The sequence below is a fragment of the Mus musculus genome, chromosome 10 (assembly GCF_000001635.26).
Source record: "Mus musculus strain C57BL/6J chromosome 10, GRCm38.p6 C57BL/6J".
NCBI classification, from domain to species: Eukaryota; Metazoa; Chordata; class Mammalia; order Rodentia; family Muridae; genus Mus; species Mus musculus.
The window spans coordinates 74,592,235-74,616,957 of NC_000076.6; the positions used below are offsets into that span (position 1 = coordinate 74,592,235).

Genomic DNA, 24,723 nt, shown 5'->3' on the forward strand with positions numbered 1-24,723 from the left:
AAATCAATCTGGAGTATCCAATTTTATGGTTCTAGTGAGAATACACTAATGCTACTGTAATAGTACATGGGTATGTGAAGGATTGTTTAAGATTTGACTTCAGATTCTTGTACAAATATTTGGCAACAGTACAGCATATGACCTATGTAGCGACACAGCCCTCACATAAAAGAATTGATTATTAAACTATAGCTATGGTGGGCTAGAGAAATGGCTCAGCTGTTAAGAGCACTAGCTGTTCTTCCAAAGAACCCAGGTTCAAGTCTACATGGTACTCACAACTGTCTGTAGCTCCTGTTCCAGGGGATCTGCTACCCTTATACAGGCATATATGCAGGGAAAACACCAATGTACATAAAAATAAATAATTTTTATTTTAGAAAAAGAGCCTCTAGCTCTGACATATCCTTTGATCTCTGTCTTAGTTAGGGTTACTACTGCTGTGACAAAACACCATGGCCAAAAGCAAATTGAGGAGTAAAGGGTTTATTTGGCTTGTATATTGTAAATCACTCTTTACTGAGGGAAGCCAAGTCAGGAACTCAAGTACTGTAGGAATCTGGAGGCAGAGGCCATGAAGGGGTGCTGCTTAGTGGCTTGCTCCTGATGGTGCTTAGCCTGCTCTCTTATAGCACCCAGAACCACCAACCCAGAGAAAGCAGCATCCACAGTGGTCATGGCCCTCCCACATCAATTACTAATGCCCTACAGGCTTGCCTACAGACCAATTTTATGGAGGCAATTCCTCAATTAAGTTCCCTCTTCTGAAGTGACTCTAGCTTGTGTCAAGCTGATAAAAACTAGCAATCAAAATCACACAACGAATACTCTGGTGTTTTATGATTTTCTCATTTAGAAGGGAGTCATTTTATAACTACTTGTGAAAGTTGAAAGCTGTAGGGTTCTTAAGAAAAATTAAGTAGAATGCAGTCAGCATAGTCACCACTACTTTTACTTTATATAATCACAGAATATCTCATAGAATACTAAAAAAGTACAGCATAGCCATCAACTCTTGCTAACATCGCTCATTTTAGTTTCACTGTAGATTCATAAGCAGTCATCCCCATGGCTTAGAGTTGACAGAATAGACATGAGGACTGTATGTGAGAAGCCTGCGGAATCAGACACTCTAACCCACTTTACCTTCAGAGTATCCATTACAACGAATACATTATCTTTGGATTTAAAAATTCTAAATGGTATTGTTATTCTGCTGGGTGTTTCTTACAAATGAAATCATGTATAACCAAAGTTCCACTCCTATGTCATTGTCTTAGTCACTGTTCTATTCCTGTAAAGAAATACCATGACCAAGGCAACTATTAAAAGAGAAAGCATTTATTTGGGGGCTTGCTTAAAGTTTCAGAGGGTTAGTCCATTATCATCATGGGGGAGAGCATGGTGGCAGGCAGGCAGACACTGGAGCAGTAGCTCAGAGCTACATTCTGATCCATTGGCAGAGAAAGGGAAACTCTGGGCCTGGCATGGGCTTTTGAAACCTCAAAGCCCACTGTGCCAGTGACATACTTCCTCCAACAAGGCTACACCTTCTAATCCTTCTAATCCTTCGAACAGTTCCACTCCCTGGTGACTAAGCCTTCAAATATGAGCTTATAGAAGCCATTCTTATTCAAACCACCACAGTTATCATAGATTTTAAAAAGCAAGCTCAAAGCCAAAATAATGAAATCCACTTAGCATCTAAGTTTTAGGTCCACAGCAAGTCCTCTACTGATTTCAAGTAGCAATTTATTCCTGATACCAATAGGAAATTATGTAATTTTTCAAAAAAAAAATCCAGCAGTGAGTTAAAAACAAGAAGCTACAAAATTCTAGACGTAATAGGAAACAGATAATATTAATATTTAAAAATGGTAATTTCCACAATTAGGAATTAAATACATTCTATTTTCACTTTTCAGGTCTCCGTGGTCAATCAACTGGATATGCAGGTCATTGTCTCCAATGTGCCCCCTACACTAGTGGAAAAGAAGATAGAAGACCTTACAGAGTAAAGGATTTTGTTTGTTAATAGATTTTCTCCATATAACTATAATCTTAGTTTGAACCATTTAAATTACAATATTCAAATTAGGTTTTGAAAATACTTTCTTCATGCTAATTTTGCTTATTCTTTTCCCAAGCTGTAAAGTTTCACTAGAAGTAGATAAAGGTTCTGAAAGTACCTTCCGGTAACAGCGGACATTAGACTAAGGCTAGCCCAGGGTTTAAAATGCTTTGATGCATTGACAAGTCTACAGAGTGCAGCATAAGCAAGTATGAGACACATGCTTTGAATATGTGCCTTGGAACGGCCATCCAAGGTCATCCAAAAATGAAGTCCATGTTGTCTGACCGTTTGGTTGTTTGCTCTCCATTGTTCCATGATGTCAGAGAAAGATTTACCTTCAATGGTTGGATCTGATCCCACACTGAGAGGGTCATAAGTAATGAATGTCAATCATTTAAGGCTAACAAAGACTTTATACAGCTCAAGTTTAGAAGGAATAGCTTATAGGTCAGCCATACCTGAGTTCCGTTCTGCTTGTGCTATGGGCAATGTCCTAGCATCACAAAATGTTCAGGTTTGTTTCTCAGAAGCTGTAGCTCTATAGAATGTTATAAGTGTCATTACAAGGCCACCTCTTGAGTGGGATGTTTTATATTTGTATGTCCTGCACTTAAATTTTTAATCTCACTTTTAGACTCTGAAGATAGACAAGGGTGATTCACAGGATCTCTTAGTCCTTCTTCCCAGATCGGTACATGGAACCAATCTCCTTTCTGCTTTCAAATTTAAATAAACAAATATAAGTAAATCTTAAAACGTGACATTAGCTTATCAGTTTTCTGTTCTCTACTTCCTTAACATCAGTTTGGTAACAACTTCATTTGTCATGTTTGACTTAAATATAATTGTCATCATTGATCTATTTTTATGCTTGTGGTGAACTACTTGTGAGTCTCTCTCTGGACTTCAGGCTGATATTGAACCTTTTTTTAATATTTTTTTTTTATTTTTTATCTTGAACTCTTAATGGTCCCTGCTTCAGGTTCCTATGTGCTAGGGTGTAATGTTCGCTCCATACTGGCTTGCTATTTCTTATTAACTTTCTGTTCTTTAATGTTCTGGTGTTGTCAAGGATTATCAAGCCACAGTTGCCCCTTTAGCCTGTTACCACTTTCTACTTCTTGTGTTCATATCTGTGCCTTCTGTTGGATCCAGGCAGATCAACACCAACTCTTGCAGAAAACACACACACACACACACACACACACACAGAGAGAGAGAGAGAGAGAGAGAGAGAGAGAGAGAAAGAAAGAGAGAGAGAGAGAGAGAGAAACCCTAGGTCTAAATGCATAGGAAAAATCTTCAGATATGTAGATAGTTTCTTTCTTAACAATAAACACTGAGTGACATACAGTAGAGCCTGTCTAGCACATGCCATGTTCCCTTGCGTACCTTGTGGAGATTATTTCAGGTTTTGCCCTTTTAACATTTGATGACACACAAATGCCTCGTGGGGCAAGGACTATCACTAGCCACAGGTAGAATAGAGTATTTTATTTACCTCTGCACTTCATGGACAGATAAACCCCATTGTAATATTGGCTGATGGCACCTGAGAAATGGGGAAGGGGGGTGTCGTTGTTTCTTAGCTACTTTTGTTCCATGTATAGACACATGCTCTCTCATAACACTAACTGAAAGAAAAAACAAAAACAGCGATACCCTGTCTCCCCACTAGCTATTTCATCTGTTTTACTTTGTTCTCCAAGTATTCTTTAATGTTCCTGTAATTTGTCCACTTCTCCTTTGATTATAATCTCATTAGATTATAATCTATTAATGTGACTCAATGCTGGCTTCCCTCCAGTTTTAGGAGGCATTTGATGTACTTTGTTGGCTGCATATTTAACCCATACAATCACTGTGCTCTTCCCATTGTATTGAAACAAAATGTGTTAAACTGAAACCCAAAGTAATGAGACAGATGCATAATTCCTTAAGTGTTTATAAGATTTAACGGTGTAAATGGAAAGCCCTGAGATCCTGAGATACATGTATAATTGCAAAGGAAACTTTGACATTAAGGTATTTTACTTGTAATGGCCTTTCCCAGATTCAGTTTTAACATTTGTTGATAAGGGCTAATAAGGCTTACATGGCTGATGTTGAGAGAACTAAATTAGGTAAGGTGATAAAAATCAAGAGCACACAGAGTGATTATTGTTCTGTGTAAACTGGGCTGGTAGATGAAGTCAGTGGGTTCTGACAGAGAGGGACCAGGCTTTTGTACAGTGTTTTAAGGGAGCAAAGCTTTGTACCAGAGAGCAGTTTATTAATTCATGTGTATATGTTTGAATACGGTTAGAGCTTCCTGGCCTCTGGTAGCATATGTAATTCTTGAAGTTGTACTTTCTCATTTTCAAACGTGGAATGAAGACATCTTGTTGACTCTTAGAGAATTACATATTCTTAGACAAGGTAGATGTGTGTGTGCCTGCTTTCCTTTTATCTCCATTCTGCTAAAAATAACACACACACACATACATACACACATACACAAACACACACATACACACACATACACAAACACACATATATACACACATACATACACACACATATACACATACATATATATACAGATACACATACATACACACACATACACACACGCATACACACATGCATATATACATGTATACGCACACATAAACACACACATACATACACACATACATAAACACACACATACACACACATATACACACATACACACACATATATATATACATACATACATACACAGATACACATACATACACACACATACACACATGCATACACACATGCATACATGCATGTATACGCACACATATACACACACATAAACACGCACATACATACACATACATACAAACACACACATACACACATGCATACATACATGTATACGCACACATAAACACACACATACACATATATATACACACATACATACACACACATACATACACATACATATACATACGCATATACACACATAAACACACACAATTTTACCATCATCCGTATCTTTAAGTATATTGTTGTTGAACATACACCATAACTTTTTCAACTCATAGAAAAAATTCTATATCCATTAACTAACAGCTGTCCCATACATTCATCTGCTGGTCCTGGTGCCCACACTCTGCTCCTAAGACTGTGAAATTGACCTCTTAACTCATGCTGTGGAGTGGAAGGAAACATATGTGTCACCTTTTGTGACTGGCTTGCTTCCTTTGGCCTAACATCCTCCAGATTCATCTATTTTGACATGTGACCATATCTACTGTGATTCAACTATTTGAGTGTGTTAGGTTTAAGTAATTTTTCTCTGGTCACATGGGCCCTTCCTAATTTTCTGGCTTCTATCTTCCCTTACTCCACACATATATTAAAAATTATAAGTTACAATCCACATATAATAGAGAACACGTGGCCTTTGTCTGTCAGGGCCTGAATTACATTACATTCTTCTTTATCCACACCCAGGCCAACATTTGTGCTCATCTTTTCTTGAGGATAGTCACTGTGACCATGGCAGAGAAGCATCTCAGAGTATTGGTAGCATGAGTTTCCCTGGCAGCTGACAATGCCGAACAATTCTAAAACGTTAATTGGCCATTTGTATTTCCCCTTTCAAATATTCCGTTCGGTTCCTCAGCCTATTTTTGCTTAGGCTGTTTGTTTTCTTAGTGATTGGGTTTTTTGGTTTTAGTTCTTTTTATAGTCTAGATACTAATCCTCTATAACATGTATAACTGGCAAAGCTTCTGTGCTGGTCTATAGGCTGCCTGTTTACTTTATTAGTTATTTCCTTTACTATACAGATGATTTTAGTTTTGTGTTGTCTTGTTTGTCATTAAGGCCTTATTGTATGAGCCACTGGACAATGTGTCTTAGCCTGTTTCCCCTGCTTTTTTCTCTAGCACTTTTGGGGCTGCGTTACGTTGTAGTTTTTGATCCATTTGGAGTTTATCTTGGTACAAGATGAGAATCAAGGGATCTGGATTCATCCTTTTATCTGTAGGTATCCCGTGTTCTCAGCATATTTGTCCGGCTTCCAGTGAGGTGTTCTCAGCACCGTTTGTCCAGTCTCCAATGAGGACTCTTTACATCTTTGTAAAGAAAAATAATAATAATTGAATGTATCTGCAACAGTCTCCATCTGAGTCTTTTATTTTATTCCACTATTAACATGCCTGTTTTTGTGCCAGTACCATGTGGTTTTTTTGTTTGTTTGTTTTATCACAATGGCTCTTCAGTGTAACTCAAAAAGAGAGATGGAAATACCTTTGGCATTATGCTTTCTGTTCAGGGGTTCTTTAGCCTTCTAAATGTTGCATATCCAAATGAATTTTAAAAGTTTTCTGTTTATGTCTGTGGAAATGATTTGGGTGGTAAGAATTATATTGAATCTATAGAATGTTTCATGTGGTGCCAGTTTTCCCAGTAATTTCTCTTCCAATCTGGCACATGAAAGATCTTCCCAATCAATATCTAGTGTCTTCTTCAGTTACTCCCTTGAGTGTTTCAAAGTTTCATTGTGAAGGTCATTTGCTTCCTTGGCTAGGTTTAGTATTTGTGTGTGTGTGTGTGTGTGTGTGTGTGTGTGTGTGTGTGTGTGTGTGTAGTAATTTTGAGCAGCTTTTTTCCATCATTTCTTCATTGGTATCATTGTTGCCACTAGATAGGAAGGCCACACACAGACTTGGGTACATTGATCTTATGTGCTGCCACTTTGTTGAAAGTTTTCATTAGGTCTAAAAGGCTTTAGGTGGCATCTCTAAGGCTTCGAGAGAGAGAATCATATCCTTTGTAGAGGGCAATGCTTTGACTTCCTACTTTCTGATTTTTATCTACATCTTTGTGTTCTTGTGTTATTGGTGTTATACTTAGTGAAAGCAGGAGTGGACAGTTTTATGTTATTCATGATTTTAGCGAATCGAAGGATTCATGTCACCACTGTCCTCCCAGCATCTGTCTCTCCTTCTCTGCAGGGATAATGTGAGCAGCTTTCATCCTCCACACATGCCTTTCCACCATGACATGTGTACCTTGCTCCACACCTAAAAAGAGAGCCAGCCAGCTACGAACAGAAAATGTCAGGGAAAAACTAATGTTTCTCTTTAAGTTGATCTACTCAGGTGTTTTGCCACAGTGACAAAAACAAAGACCACAACATTCTTGGTAATTATTTTTCTTTCAACACAAAAGGGACTTACTTATTTCTTATTCTGAAATATTAAGTTTTTACTTTATTTTAGCAGGGAAGGATGGACCCCTTCCATTTGCAAGAAGATTGGGGTATTTGAAACTCATTGTTTATAAGAAGTCATATTTCATTCCTGGATTGAAAATTAATATATAATTACCTTTAGAAAGCATTTTACATCAATCACCATGTGCAGGAAGTAATATCCTCTTTGAGATATAATACAAGTAAATGCATATGTATATCTAGTTTGTACTAAAAGTATCCTATGGTAGAATTTTAATAACTGACAGTTATTAAACCAACAAAATGAGAAAAAAAACAAAAATAAAAATCATAACAGACAAACTAAAAATGAAAATCAATTTGGTCTTACTGTTTAAAGCTCCCACTAGATAACTGTGTAAAAATTCCTGTAGGGTACCCTGTTTGTTTGCATTACTTATTCTAAGATTGTATTCTTTTTTAAACATCCATGACAGTCACCGTTCATCCATCCTCTCTACTCTGAAGTCTTATAATCAAAACTGTATCAGTCCCTGTTGGGAGAAATACATTTACAGAAATATAGCAAATTGATTAGCTTTTTGATTAGATGTAAAAAGAGAAAAAAATTAAACATCTACTCTACCTTTCTATGCTTCTTGAACAATATAGCATTAATAGATTAAAACAACATTAAGTGCTTAGCTGTTATGTTTAAGTGGTGTATTTTATAGGAATCACTGTGATGTGTGAGTATATGTTGTGTGTGTGTGTGTGTGTGTGTGTGAGTGTGTGTGTGTGTGTGTGTGTGTATGCACATAAGCAGAGCATAGGCATCCATGTTTGTGGGTGCACACACTCATGTGCATGCGTGCAAAGGATATTGGCAGTTCTGCTCTATTGCTCCATGTTACTTTTTGAGGCAGGGTCTCTTGCTAACTCTGAAACTCTCTACTTTGGCTAGGCTGGACAGCCAGTGAGCTCCCCAGTTCACCAGTCTCTACCTCAGGATGCAGAGGTTACAGGCACAGGAGGCCATCCCTAACATTTGCATGAGTCCTGGGAAATTGAATTTGGGTTATCTTACTTCTAAGAGAAGCATTTTTATCTCCTGAGCACTCTCCATAGTCACCAGAATCAACAAACCCCCAAAACAACAAGAAAATGTCCTTTTTCGAGTTGTCTATTTTACTGGATTTTCATTTTTAAAATACCTTGAAAATTAAGGGAGAAAAAAATATGGAATAGCCAGCCCTAAGTATCATCAGCCTGTTTTATTCTCTCCAAATATTAGATTATTCAGTTCAGCTTTTTTTTTTCAAGCATTTGCACCAACTACTCTAAGTACTAGGTAGGGGGCAATTTTGCTATGAAAATGGGTGCAGTGCTAGCCACTGTTCTGTGAGCTGCATAGTCCCTTTTCAGAGATGAACTAGTACAGTGACCCCTGTGAAGTATCTCACTTTCCATAGATACAAAGTGAATAATTTAGCATTGTGATGTTTTATGCTCTGAAATCCAGAAATTGTGTCAAATAGAACAGCATATTATTTTATAATGCAACCCAAGTCAGAGAGTGTCAAATCAATGAATCTTTTACTCAGGACTGTGTTCTGAACAGCAGCTATCGATTCTGTATCCTCTGAATCATGCTTATGGTTTTTTCTCTTAAATATCTATGGTTTATTCATGTTTTTTTTTCTGTCTGAGCAATAGCTCAGACAGAAATTCAACCACTTGCACTTAAAAAACTCCATTTGTATCAGTAACGATAAATAGGGTGGTAGATGCTTTTATTTATGTCTCCTGTGTATTGGCCACTACATCGAATTATTCTTAATGAACCAGGCCATCTCTCTCCAAAGAGAATGAAATAGTTTATAGTGACTTAGACAGTATATCTGGATAAGATACATTGAAAAAAATTAGTAGAGGAAAATAAAAGAAAATGAAAGACTCCTCAGAAGCATGCATTGCTGGGCTTCTATAGTAACCAAATCAAATGAACAAACAAGCAATAATGGTAACCAGAGAATTTGTCTCAGACAGGGTGGGAAATAAGGACTGATATCAAGGCTTTCCTCTGACCTCCACGCATGGGCCATAGCATACACACGACTGAAAAACAAGAATGGGAAAATGTCAGGGTAGGGAGACAGATCAATTGGTAAAGTGTTTGTTGTGCAAACATGAACCCTGAAAATGGATCCTCAGTACCTGTGCTCACAATGAAAGCAAATAATAGAGAGGCTACAGATCCTTCCATACACTACAGAGAAACCGCAAGACAGTGATCAATCACTACAGAGCCTTCTAGATACCACAGAGCAAACAGACAGTGAGCAATCACTACAGAGCCTTCCATACACCACAGAGCAAACACAAGAGACTTGAGCAGTCACTACAGAGCCTCCCAGATACCACAGAGCAGCAAGACAGTGAGCAGATCCTTTATTCAGCAGTCCATGGCTAACACTAAATGAATTCAATAGTATCTCATTGGGCTCATGTTGCTTTGTCAAGTTTTTTTTTTTAATGGGGGGAGGGGGAAGGTTCTTTATTATTCATTTGTTTGTCTGTTTGTCTTACTGGCCTTCTGGAAATCCAGGAGCCAGAAATTGATGGAAGGAAATTCATTTCATCAAACCTGACTTTTTTATTTTTATATTAAATCAGCATAAAAGGCTTAGATCTATGGGGCAGGGGGCAATCAATCAAAGTATGTCTCACTAGATGCCCTACCTCCCTGCTACTGCCATTTTCTAATCTCTTTGTATCTTTCATGGTCCGTATGATCCCTTGCCCTGCCTCCCTCTTCCTGCCTCTATTCTCCTTCCTCATAACCTGTTCTTGCCCTCTCTTGGTGCTTTCTAGTTTTTAAGACTACACACACACACACACACACACACACACACACACCAACATTACATATGGGCTAGGATCTGCAAATGAGAGAGAATATGCTGGGTTTGTTGTTGTTTTGGTTGGGTGGTTGGTGGTTGGTTGGTGGTGTTGTTACTATTTTTCCTGACTTCCAGTCACCTCATTTAACATTTTGTGTCCATCCATTTTCCTGTAAATTTTATGATCTCATTTTTCTTTATAACTATACATTATTACTTTTTTTAAAAGAAAATCTACCTTTGGATGTTGTCCAGGAATGGCATAACTGGGTCATGGGTTAGTTCTATTTTGAATTTTTGAGAAATCTCCACACTGATTTCCATGAGGTTTCCACTGGTTTACAGTCCCACTGGCAGAGGGAAAAAAGCACTCCCAAAGATATGGATCTGAGTTCATTCTTCAATGGTGGGTTTTCTTCCAGCATTATTAAGGATACTCTTTTTCCTACTGCATGTTGCTAACACCTTTGCCAAATGTCAGGTGGACACAGCTATGTATGGGTTCTCCTAGCTATGCCAGCTTATATTTGGCTTCTCAATTTGTTTTCATCAGTCTGCCTGTCTTCTTATGCCTGTATCAGGCTGACTTTGCTGGTTGCTAAAGCTCTGTAGTGTAATTGGAGACCATGTGCCATGACACCTCTGTCTGTGTTCTTTATCCTTGGCATTTCTTTGGCGTTTACTTTTGTGGACCCATATGAATTCTTGGATTATTTTTTTCTTGGTTTTATGAAAAATAACATTGGCATTTGGGTGGGAATCTTATTGAATATGCAAATTACTTCTGGCAACATAGCTATTTCCATGCCATTGATTCTGCCAAATTCATCTTTGCTTTCTTTTTTGCAGTGTCCTGAAGTTTTCACTGCAGGGATCTTTCACTTTCTTGCTTAGATGTATTCAATTGTACTTTTTTTTAAAGCTATTATGAATGAGATAAGTTTCCTAATATCTTCTCTTGTGAGTTAATTGTGAGAATATGTGAAGACTACTGATAACTGTAACCTGCCATCTTATGGAAACTTTCTAATATATCTATGAAGATTTTTTTTTTTAGGTTCTAAAGAGTCTTTTAAGTATAGAATCCTGCCATCTGCAAAGAGGGACAGCTTGATGTCATATTCTCTAACTTCCAACTAATTTGTGTATTTCTCTCATCTTATTGTTCTACCTATGACTTCAAGCACATTGTTGAATAAAACAGAAAAAAGTGTATATCCGTAGTCCATTCCTGCTTCTGGAGACAATGCTTTTAGTTTTTCCCCATTTGGCATAATTTCCATTATGTTGTGATGGTTCAAATAAAAATGGCATCCATAGATTTCTTTTTCCTGAATTTTGATCCTCAGTTGATAGACTGCTTGGAAGGATTGGGAAGTGTGGCCTTGTTTGAGGGGAGCTGTGTCATTGGGGGTGAGTTTTGAGGTTTCAGACTAATTACACCATCCCCAGTGTCTCTTCCTCTGTGCTTTGTGGTTGTGTCTCAAGATGTGAGCTCTTAGCTACTACTCCAGTACCTTGCCTGCCTGCCTCCTTCCAGGCTCCCCCACCATTGTTCATGCTCATGAACTCTAACTATCTAAAGCCATGAATCCCAAACTAAATGTGTTCTTTTGTATGGTACCCCAGTCATGATATTTTATCACAGTAATAGATAAGTAGCTGAGAAAGTCTATTTTCTACAAGCATACTCCATCTATTTCTGCCATGACTTTGGTCATGAAGGCCTGTTGAACATTTTCATATTCTGTTTCTGTATCTATCAAGATTTGTCTGTCCACATAATATGAATTTTTGTGTGTTGAACCAGCCTTGCATCCTCAGAAAGATTCTTGTTCATTTGAGAATTTTTGCATTTATTGGCCTGTGGTTTTGTTGGTGTTCTTTTTGCTGTTGCTGTTGTCACTGCTGCTGCTGCTGCTGCTGTTGCATCATGTTGGGTTTTGGTAACATGATAACATTATTTTGTGGAATGGCTTTAGTAGTTGTTTCTTCACTTTTTGTTTTATGGAACAAACTGAAAATTGTTGGTATTAGATTCAGAATAACTTTGAAGAAAATAGAGAAGGCTTTTCTATTTCAAATCTTCACCTTCATAGGGGATGGTTAGGTTTGTTGAAAGCTTTTGTGGGACACATTGTGTGTTACATGAGACATGGGGTTATATCCCTGTTACAGCATGTGGTCCCTTCTCTTGCTGGGCTTTGCCTGTCTGTGTTGTCTGTCTCTCTCCTCAGAATGAAATGTAATCCCTGTCCTCGTCTTTGAAAGTTCTTTACTTTGACTCTAATCTGGGACCTCCTGGAGCCAGAACCTGTGTGTTCTTTTTAGACAAACACCTTACTTTTCTATGCATCAATTCCTGTGAGTTATATAAAATGCTTTTCTTAATGTAAAATATAATATGAATAGGCAGAAGCCTTTGAAAGATTAAGGAAGTCAGGCATGGGGGTACAGACCTGTTAGTTCAGCACTGTGAGGCTGAGGCAGAAGACTGTGAGTTGAAGGCCACCCTGGAGAATAAAGTAAGACATTCTCAACCTTCAAAAAATGGATTAGAGAAGACCTAGAAAAGGAGGGTATAGGTCACAGGTTCTTCCTGCTCCATTCATATTGCACATCAATGCCTATTAGAGCAGAATGAAGCCACTTTTCATACATGATGCTGATGGAGTGATGATCTCCTCTCTCACACTGGCTCTAAATATTAGATCAGCGTCACAGCGCTGTACTTCTAGCCATCCAACCCCAGAATTCCTTGTGGGAATCCTACTCTCAGGCCCCTGCTAACAATAGTATTTGTTTTTTAAATAGCCATGTTACTGCTGAGAACTTAAGTCCAGGACAATGTTTCTTTATGCTATGGGCCAGTCATCTTCAATTCAATCTTTTTAGATAAGTACTACAGTTATTCTCTCGTTTATTTTTGCTCCGTCTAAATCTATGTGATGCTAAAGTATCCTGTAGTGACTTAAGAAATACAGTCACCCAATGGCATGTGTTCATGACCATGAGCAAGCACCATTGTTGAATTTTCAGAATGTTGAATAAATCCTCGTATTAAAACAGTACAAACCAGAAGCTCTGTGTTCAAACTAGTGAAACTAAGACAAATATTCCATGACCATACAAGAAACAGTCAATGATATACAATGTAGTATCTTACACCAGTCTTACAGTATTTGTATTAACTTTACAAAGTCAGGATAGTTTTGATGGTATTATAGTTCTTTCCTGTGTGTCAAATGCATAGACAAGTGGTTGACATTTGCCTATGTATGGTAAATATGTGTATATTTATAAGTGCACATGCATAGTATATATATATATATATATATATATATATATATATATACATACATACATATGTATTATATATGTAATCGTTGTATTTATTCATACTGAAGAAGGGGTAACTAAGACTATTAACTCTGTACATTAATACATTCATCATTAATATCACAGGGAGTATTTTCAGTATAAAAAAGTCCTCAGTATGCTCACTTATATGTAACTATCTGATAAATGAACATATAGCAGGAATTACTGTCAGTTTTGATGAAACACACTTATTTCATGTCATCTCTTACGCATCTGTACACATTCTGAGTCTTATGCAAATGCATTCTTTTTCACATTGGAATTCATATTATTAAATTCACACACTCATTCAATATGAAATGTCTTTCTCAAAGAACACATGATGGGTCATATTACCTAATGATTAATGTTTATTTCTTCAACTTTAAAGTACTAATTGACTAAAAACCTTTATTCATAAGATTTTGTGATTAACCTTGTTCTGACTTCATATATATTTTATACATTTTACTTCTATGCTTCAAACACCACTAGAATTTATTAAACATTTTTTAGAGAATGTTAAAAGGAAATAATGGAGATTTTCCAAGAGCATGTCTTTGCCAGGGTTATCAATATAAGCAACCTTATGGTGTATTCTATACATTTGAGCCATCATAATTAACACTAATTCAGAATTTACATTATGACTCACTCTGTGCCTAATACATTCTATGGATTTAAGCAATGTTTGCTCCTGCAGCTTCAACACGCTAAGCTAGACCAGCCATCCCAAGAATGACGACTAAAGAGATGAATGAGGGAAAGCAGACCTTCTAGCTTTCTAGAAGAAATCTACCTTCTAGCTGCTGCCATGAGATTTAGGTTCCAATAGAAGACAAAAAGTACTCATAATTGATAATTGTCTTAGTTGGGATTTTACTGCTGTGAACCATGACCAAGGCAACTCTTATAAGGACATTTAATTGGGGCTGGCTTACAGGTTCAGAGGTTCAGTCCATTATCATCAAGGGAGGAACATAGCAGCCACCCAGACAGGCATGGTGCAGGAGGAGCTGAGAGTTCTATGTCTTCATCTGAAGGCTGCTAGCAAAATACTGGCTTCCAGGCAGCTAGGATGAGGGTCTTAAAACCCATACCCATAGTGACATACCTATTCCAATGAGGCCATGTTAACTCCAATAGGGCCACACCTTCTAATAGTGCCACTCCCTAGCCTGAGAATATACAAGTCATCACAATAATTAAGTAAATTTAGTTAAGTCCAGCACATCACTGACCCATCATTGTCTCCTGGTACCCTAACAGGTGATCAGATGGATTGTCAATTGTGAACTGGTCTCATCACCATAGAGGACTAATCTGATTTCTAGATGAGTACTTCTGTTGCATACCACTTTATCCTATCAGACATTCCCCCTCATATGCAGAGGGATCTGACATCTGTGTGTTCTTGTTCCTCCTGGAAACTGATGCTGGCTCAGGACATTGACCTTTCCTTTGGCTTCACTCTTGAAGGGAGATGAGATAGGTTAGATACTCCTTGAGTGGTTAAAATTTTCGTGATGAGTCAAGCAGAGCCTGACCCATAGTAAATGACACATGTGAAATGAAAGAGGAGATGCCAATCAATCTGTCATTCATTTTAAGTCACTTTGTAGCTCATGTAAGGACCCAGATCTCATTCACTGTTAGAAAAATATGTTTCTAACTGTCTGATTCAAGTGTAATGATTTGTGTACAACATTTTAATGTCAAACTTCCCTTAGCCAATCCCTAGAACATACTCTTTGCTTTTTATATTTGTGTTTTTGTTGGGTCCAGAATGTAATGTAAACTTTCCCTTATGTATCTATTTAACCAACCTACAAAAACATCATTTATATTGAGCATGTATAGACAAACTAGTGCAGCAGCTATCTGCATGGCATATGCATTGTATTAGTTATAATTAGTCAGGTAAAAGATGGTTCAAGTCATTTGTCAGGAGGTGAATAGATTAAATGCAAATGCTATGACATTTTGCACAAAGAACTTGAAAATCCACAGACTTTGCAATTCCCAAGGAGTTCTAAAACCATCTCCATGGAAACCGAAGGACAATGGAGTTATTCAGTGTGCAGCCTTTTCAAGTTGACTTCCTTCATAAAAATCTAAGGTTGCTCCACCCTTTCAGGGCTATATAGATCATCTCTTTTTATCACTGAATAGTTCTTCAGTAAGTGTGTGTGTTGCTGGGATGTCACTCTGACTCTTCCCTATTCCCTAGTCCTTGTGTTCTCCATTAAATTAATGCAATTGAGACACATAGAGCTTGATATAGAAGACAAGCATAGTTATACAGAACACGAGAAGCACACTAGAAAGGTAAGAGAGCTAGAGAGAGCAATAGCCTAGAGAGCACTATGCCAGCCCACGTGTTTAGTGGACTTTATACTATTTCTTTGTGTCTCTGGAACAGACAGCATCCCTGACAGAGTCATGGGGGTCATTTCTAGATAATGTTGACCACATTTGGCTGCTGGTATGTGCATTGTCTTAAGGGATGGGGAAATACTGTCTCTTTGTTCTTTGTTCATCAGAACACCTTGCCTTGGTAGTAAGCTTATGATCTTTTGAACACTTGAGGATGTTTCTCCATTGTAATCAGAGATGGGACCCAGATCCCAGTCTTTTATCCAATAATCAAAAATATCGCCACCCCGCCCCCTCTTTTTCAGTTCCTGGTTTTACCTTCAAGCTTCCTAATATCAGAATAGTTTCTTAACAGTTGTACCAGAGTCTATTTGTCTAAAAACCTTCTGAAAGTCACCCTTGTAATTTCTAAGTTCTTAGAGTTCTTATTCACTACAAATTTAATGACTAAACTGATACCAAGAACACAGACTCCTGTCAAAGGCAGTAAAAATTATTGCAATTTTACATCAATATAAAATGTGGGATTCATAGAATTACAAAGACTGAGGGATAGGACAATTGCATGGTCTATGTGACCATGAAGCAATTAAGAGAAGGACAAGGGGTTCTCTGTTGCTACCATAAAAATGCTCCCCACATGCCAGCAGCTCCCAGGTGCTAGAAACTGAACTGAACAAGCTTCAGCACATAGAGATGAATTGGGAGAGTTTTGAAGCTGCAGGATCAGGTTGAGAACAGAAATCAGGGTGGAACACAGTTGCCAGATAGCACCAAAGGCCTACAGCAAGACTATCTGTAACAAGGGCCTGCAGCAAGCACCGTAAGAATGTGACTGGAGAGCACAAGTGAAAATGTGGTCCACATTGGGTCACTTGAGACCTGGGCAGGGGAAAGAGCTCTTTTGCTCTAAGGAGGAGTAGATAGTAGTTTTAATTATGCATTGATTTGTGTCTAAGTGACAGTGCTCTGTTAAAGGTGCCCAAATGAATTCTTCCTTCCCTTCTTTCTTCCTACTTTTCTTCATGCTTCTCTTCCTTCCTTCTTCATTATCCCACAGTCTGCATCATCGTCATCTCCATCCCCCTCATCTTCATCCTTACATCCACCTTTTACTCAAATTGGCAGCCATTTTTCTTTTGTCCTGTGTGATAAGTTCAGTGAAATTCAAGTATAATTTTGTGTTCTTCCAAAGGCAATTTCTTTATACAGTGAAGAGCATGGGAGAGAAAGGGTGAGGGGGTCATGTGCACGAAACATCTCACACTTTCTTTTGGAACCTGCTCTCACTAGATATCAAGTTCACACATACCTCTCATATGCCTTTCACTCTGCTGATCTCTCATTGGTTCAGAAACTGTGTAGATTGCTTTGTCCCATGGTTTTATGTTTGCTTGTTTGTTTCATTATCTGTGCTTTTTGTGTGACATTCAGGGAAAATATTGCTAAGACTAGTACCAAGAACTTCCTCCCATATGACCTTCTGATTTTTCTGATTTCAAGTTTTATATTTGAATCTTTTATCCACATTAAATTTTATATAAGATAACCCAATAAAAATGATCAAGTGACTCAAAAAGAGCATTCTTCAAGAACAAATAGACAACAGCTACAGGAAGCAGAAGTTTAGCTAACCATGGCATGGGCATGCCAAGGTCACAATAGGAAGTTACCTTCACCATTTGAGGATAGGTTTTATTTTTAGAATATCTTCAAAGTAAAATGTAGTGTTGGTGGGGTTGTGCAGAAAGTAGAATAGTTATAGAAACTATGAATGTAATTTAAAAGGATATAGCTACTATTAAAAAAACCATGGAGGAACTCTTTCAAAACATTTAAAAACTAAACACTGCTATGATCCAACAATTTTGTTTTTAGACATCCTTCAACAGCACTTAAATCAGAATATCAAAAAGGGGTGTGTAGTTCACATTGATTTCTATGTTGTGGGAGCAATGAAAACATTTAACCATAACTGTCCTTCAGAAATTAGACATTATTTCATCTTAAGGGCTACAGTTTATTTTTAGGCTTCATTTATTGGGGGGCGTCTCTGAAACCTTGAAGGAATTAGTGAAGCATCCCTCATTCAACCTGACTTTGAATAGCATATCACTCTGAGTATTTCACTGAACTTTCCTCTCTCTGGAATGATGTGCAATCACTGTGCACATATAAGAAAAATATTCTTGGAACATACCAAAACATCCCTAATGCAACCTGTAAGTTATGCACCGCTATACTAAGGCATTGGGATCCACAGCCACCTTTTATAATGCTTTAACCACATGTCCACATTGTTTGTGATTCTTGAATTAACAGTACCAGTGAGAAGTGCGGAGGGTTTTTTTTAATTTTAATAATTCCACAAATTAATTAGTATCTTCAATTGGATCTAAGCTAGAGGCTCCCTAATACAGATGTTTGACTTCAATCAAATCTGTGGAACACTGTCTGTCCAGTAAAAACTGGGGTGGGAGGGAGGAATTTTAGCCTGTTTACTTAGTAACACACAATTCCATGCAGACAATGATTTTCTATTTTCTATTTTTTAATATATTTTATTTACTTATATAATAAATAAATTGGCTGTATTTAAACATAAGTATTTTATATTTAAAGAACTTGAAATTTTGTAAACTTATAATTACTAATCTAATATTGTGCAACTGATATATAAAAGAATAGAACACTGAAAACCAAACCTCTGAATTCTATACCTACTGTATCTCTGTCATCTTTACCTACAAAATGACAAAATTATAAAGTGATTTGACATGGAGGCCCCTCTCACATTTTGTGTGTTTTATGGGACTATTGGGATTTTATTATTATTGTGAGTATAACTCTCTCAGGGAAAAAGAAAATCTTGAACTATGGGTCGAGGCTCCTTTCCCTATCCATCCATGGACACTGCAGTCAGGCATTGTGCAATGTTTGGAAATCAACTTTCTCTTCTCCATGAGTCCTCCATGTTGGGAGGATCTTTGGGGAATCTCACTAGAAAGAACCTGAGAAGTGAAGAAGGCAATGACTAAGACAGCTATAAAAGAAAGCCGCACTTAATGAGACAGGCTTCCAGTGTCTGGCCGACCAAAGTTAGAGATCAATCAAGCAAACAAAACATTTCACTATAATTGGCAGTATCTCCTAGCATGCGCTGTTATACAAATTTCTTCCAAAGTTAAGATTGCAATTTTTCTTTAATAAGGGCAAAATATAGCACAGGCTAGACTCTTAAGGCAATGCATTTTTTAATAGAGCAGAAAGTAGGTCAGTTTGATATTTGAAACAATGTTATTTCAAGATGTCCCAACATTTTCAAATATGTTGCTCTCTGAAATACTTCAAGGATGTATCCCAGAAGGAGCATTTAATCTACAGATAAATTTAACCAGCATGCTAGCATGCACCAATAATCCTAGCACAATTAAGATCAATTCAAGGAAGCATGGGCTGCATTCTCTGTCTCACTCTGTCTCTCTGTCTCTCTCTCTCTCTGTCTCTGTCTTGCTCTCTCTCCTTTCTCTCTCCCTCCCCCCTCCTCTTTCTCTCCCTCCCCCTTCCCCTTCCAGCCCCCATCCCCATCCCTCTCCCCCTTCTCTATCTCTCTTTCTGTCTGTCTGTCCTGAGACAGTTCTCATCTAGACCAAATTATCTGTGATGACCTTGAGCCTTTGATTCCCCTGCCTCTACCTCCCAAATCCTAGGATTGCAAGCCTGTGTGTGTGGTCATGCCTGGCTTGCATGGATTGTGTATTGAAGATTTGTTTTGTTTAATGAAATAGAGTTGGTGTTCTAACACAGACTTTAACTGTAAACAGAGAGGGACACATAGAAAGACACAACCAGAGTACAGCTGTGAGTTTCTCCAAGAAGACTCACCCTGTGGGTGCAAACGTCAAGAAGACCTGGAAGAATCACTATGCATTACTAGAGGTATCAGGGACCCCTTTTACGGTTCTTAGTCTTGTTAATAAAAAAAATTAAAAATGGACCCCAAAGGTAGCTCAAGGACACTTTTATTGAGTTTAAAAAAGAAAAAGAAAAAATACAGAATGGGCAAGCTGTAAATCTTAGCAAGTTCCTGGAAGAGAAATATGGAACAGAAAAGGGAAAATGCCTTGTGGTTTTGGAGTTAAGCCTGTGTGGAGGCCAGTCACATGCTCAATAAGGAGCTACATGGGGGAGGACAGCTTCAGAGAAAAAGTGAAGCTCAAATCATTAAGGAAAGCACATACTTAGAAAAGAAAATGAAAAGTCACTATTTTCTGAGTAAGGCAGAAAAGCAGGCAGACTTACAAAGCCTTCTCAGCTACTGTGCTAGAGAATGGGAAGTCTGGGAAAGAGCTTTATGTTATCTCATTAAAATGCTAATTATTCCTCCTATCTCTTTAGCATAGCTGTAGGGGTACCCACCTTTCTGAGGGTGATCCCTTAATCAGGTTGTTGACCCATCTAACTGAAATGTTGGATCTCCACCAAGACTCTATTCTCTGAACTTCTGGAAGTTTTGGGCCTCCAGTCAAGACAGAACCAAGGACATTTTCAGCTTATGGCCAAGGACATGAACTGAGGTCCCTATGCATAAACTGTCGGTTGTGTCCTCTCCTGTTATTATTTCTTATTATCCTCCTCTCTTTAGAGGTGCCATTCAAAGAATCAGGACACTGACCAAAGCTGACTTCATACTGTTGGGTGGGATTTTCAGACATGGCAGTTGGGGTGCCCCTCTAGTGAGCCTATCTAGGGGACCTCAAAAGTGCTGTAGGGAGGAAAGGAATTCTTGACTAACTCCTACACTAGAAATGTGAGGGAAAAGTTAAGACAAGAGTTATTAGCATAACAAGACCTAGGCAGGAAACCAGGAGAAGCCAAAGATGTAGGGTGTGTGTTTTAACAGTCCAAATCAAAGTCCATTAGAGTCTCTTGAAAAGCTCACAAAGCATTCCTCCTCCAAAGCTGTGTTAACCCTCTATTTTCCTTTAGTGTCTAAGCCTGAACTCAAGAGTGTTGAACCAAGGATCTATTTTAGATACTTTGGTAGCTGTTGGGATGGATAAAATCATACTGTGAGTTCCCTCCAGATGGCTACCAGAGGGGAGAAGAAAGAATGAATTTAATCATCATTTGATTTTTAAATTAAAATAACAGTGAATCTATCACTTTGAGTAGCAAGTAGGCACTGCAGTGTTGAATTGAGTTGATGTCATAGACTCTTTCTTATATGTGGAACTCTTTTAACCAATATTATTAGTGGGTTTAAGTCTAATATTTAGGGACCATAACCCCTCGGACTGTTATAAAAACATACCATTTAATTTAATCTTTGTTTATATTTTTTAATTAGGTATTTTCCTCATTTACATTTCTGATGCTATCCCAAAAGTCCCCCATACCCACCCCCCAAATCCCCTACCCACCCACTCCCACTTTTTGGCCCTGGCATTCCCCTGTACTGGGGCTTATAAAGTTTACATATCCAATATGCCTCTCTTTCCAGTGATGGCCAACTAGGCCATCTTTTGATACATATGCAGCTAGGGTCAAGAGCTCCGGGGTACTGGTTAGTTTATAATGTTGTTCCACCTATAAGGTTGCAGATCCCTTTAGCTCCTTGGGTACTTTCTCTAGCTCCTCCATTGGGGGCCCTGTGATCCATCCAATAGCTGACTGTGAGCATCCACTTCTGTGTTTGCTAGGCCCCGGCATAGTCTCACATGAGACAGCTATATCAGGGTCCTTTCAGCAAAATCTTGCTAGTGTATGCAATGGTGTCAGCGTTTGGAAGCTGATTATGGGATGGATCCCTGGATATGGCAATATCTAGATGGTCCATCCTTTTGTCTCAGCTCCAAAATTGTCTCTGTAACTCCTTCCATGGGTGTTTTGTTCCCAATTCTAAGAAGGGGCAAAGTGTCCACACTTTGGTCTTCATTCTTCTTGAGTATAATGTGTTTTGCAAATTTTAACTTATGTCTTGGGTATTCTAAGTTTCTGGGCTAATATCCACTTATCAGTGAGTAAATATCATTTGAGTTCTTTTGTGATTGGGTTACCTCACTCAGGATAATGCCCGCCAGGTCCATCCATTTGCCTAGGAATTCACAAATTCATTCTTTTTAATAGCTGAGTAGTACTCCATTCTGTAAATGCACCACATTTTTTGTATCCATTCGTCTGTTGAGGGGCATCTGGGTTCTTTCCAGCTTCTGGCTATTATAAATAAGGCTGCTATGAACATAGTGGTGCATGTGTCTTTCTTACTAGTTGGAACATCTTCTGGATATATGCCCAGGAAAGGTATTGCTGTAGTACTATGTCCAATTTTCTGAGGAACTGCCAGACTGATTTCCAGAGTGGTTGTACAAGCTTGCAATCCCACCAAAAATGGAGGAGTGTTCCTATTTCTCCACATCCTCGACAGCATCTGCTGTCACCTGAATTTTTGATCTTAACCATTCTGACTAGTGTGAGATGGAATCTCAGGGTTGTTTTGATTTACATTTCCCTGGTGATTATGGATGCTGAACATTTTTTCAGGTGTTTCTCAGCCATTCGGTATTCCTCAGGTGAGAATTCTTTGTTTAGCTCTGAGCCCCATTTTTTTTTAACTAGGTATTTTCCTCGTTTACATTTCCAATGCTATCCCAAAAGTCCCCCATGCCCCCCACCAGTCCCCTACCCACCCACTCCCCCTTTTTGGCCCTGGCGTTCCCCTGTACTGGGACATATAAAGTTTGCAAGTCCAAAGGGCCTCTCTTTCCAGTGATGGCTGACTAGGCCATCTTTTGATACATATGCAGCTAGAGAAAAGAGCTCCGGGCTACTGGTTAGTTCATATTGTGGTTCCACATATAGGGTTGCAGATCCCTTTAGCTCCTTGGGTACTTTCTCTAGCTCCTCCATTGGGGGCTGTGTGACCCATCCAATAGCTGACTGTGAGCATCCACTTCTGTGTTTGCTAGGCCCCAGCATAGTCTCACAAGAGACAGCTGTATCTGGGTCCTTACAGCAAAATCTTGCTAGTGTATGCAATGGTGTCAGCGTTTGGAATCTGAGCCCCATTTTTAATGGGGTTATTTGATTTTCTGGAGTCCATCTTCTTGAGTTCTTTATATATATATTGGATAATAGTCCCCTATCTGATTTAGGATAGGTAAAGATCCTTTCCCAATCTGTTGGTGGCCTTTTTGTCTTACTGACAGTGTCTTTTGACTTACAGAAGCTTTGCAGTTTCATGAGGTCCCATTTGTCAATTCTCGATCTTACAGCATAAGCCATTGTTCTTCTTTTCAGGAATTTTTCCCCCTGTATCCATATCTTCGAGGCTTTTCCCCACTTTCCCCTCTATAAGTTTCAGTGTCTCTGGTTTTATGTGGAGCTCCTTGATCCACTTAGATTTGACCTTAGTACAAGGAGATAGGAATTGATCAATTCGTATTTTCTACATGATAACAACCAGTTGTGCCAGCACCAATTGTTGAAAATGCTGTCTTTCTTCCACTGGATGGTTTTAGCTCCCTTGTTGAAGATCAAGTGACCATAGGTATGTGGGTTCATCTCTGAGTCTTCAATTCTGTTCCATTGGTCTACTTGTCTGTCGCTATACCAATACCATGCAGTTTTTATCACAATTGCTCTGTAGTAAAGCTTTAGGTCAGGCATGGTGACTCCACCAGAGGTTCTTTTATCCTTGAGAAGAGTTTTTGCTATCCTAGGTTTTTTGTTATTCCAGATGAATCTGCTGATTGCCCTTTCTAATTCGTTGAAGAATTGAGTTGGAATTTTGATGGGGATTGCATTGAATCTATAGATTGCTATTGGCAAGATAGCCATATTTACTATATTGATCCTGCCAATCCATGAGCATGGGAGATCTTTCCATCTTCTGAGATCTTCTTTAATTTCTTTCTCAAAGACTTGAAGTTCTTTCCATACAGAACTGTAACTTCCTTAGGTTAGAGTCACACCAAGGTATTTTATATTATTTGTGACTATTGAGAAGGGTGTTGTTTCCCTGATTTCTTTCTCAGCCTGTTTATTCTTTGTATAGAGAAAGGCCATTGACTTGTTTGAGTTAATTTTATATCCAGCTACTTCATTGAAGCTCTTTATCAGGTTTAGGAGTTCTCTGGTGGAAATTTTAGGGTCACTTATATATACTATCATATCATCTGCAAAAAGTGATATTTTGACTTCGTCTTTTCCAATTTGTATCCCCTTGATCTCCTTTTGTTGTTGAATTGCTCTGGCTAGGACTTCAAGTACTATGTTGAATAGGTAGGGAGAACATGGGCAGCCTTGTCTAGACCCTGATTTTAGTGGGATTGCTTCCAGCTTCTCACCATTTACCTTGATGTTGGCTACTAGTTTGCTATAGATTGCTTTTAACATGTTTAGGTATGGGCCTTGAATTCCTGATCTTTCCAAGACTTTTATCATGAATGAGTGTTGGATTTTGTCAAATGCTTTTTCTGCATCTAACGAGATGATCATGTGGTTTTTGTCTTTGAGTTTGTTTATATAATGGATTACATTGATGGATTTTCGTATATTAAACCATCCCTGCATCCCTGGAATGAAACCTACTTGGTCAGGATGGATGATTGTTTTAATGTGTTCTTGGATTCAGATAGCAAGAATTTTATTGAGCATTTTTGCATTGATATTCATAAGGGAAATCGGTCTGAAGATCTCTATCTTTTTTGGATCTTTCTGTGGTTTAGGTATCAGAGTAATTGTGGCTTCATAGAATGAGTTGGGTAGAGTACGTTCTACTTTTATTTTGTGGAATAGTTTGTTCAGAACTGAATCAGATCTTCTTT

General features: G+C 38.3%; 1 protein-coding gene across 33 annotated transcripts in view; it reads left to right on the forward strand.

The window, feature by feature from the left end:
* Nucleotides 1-24,723, forward strand: part of Pcdh15 (protocadherin 15) — a 1,553,555-nt gene that overhangs the window by 1,495,958 nt on the left and 32,874 nt on the right. For all 33 annotated transcript variants that reach the window (XR_001779427.2, XR_001779431.2, XR_001779430.2 and 30 more), the window contains one exon: nucleotides 1,926-2,014. Coding sequence is in view for 16 of the 33 variants with exons in the window: in XM_017313785.2 (XP_017169274.1) it covers nucleotides 1,926-2,014 (89 nt within the window). In the remaining 17 variants the exon portion in view is untranslated. The remainder of the gene's footprint in view (nucleotides 1-1,925; nucleotides 2,015-24,723) is intronic.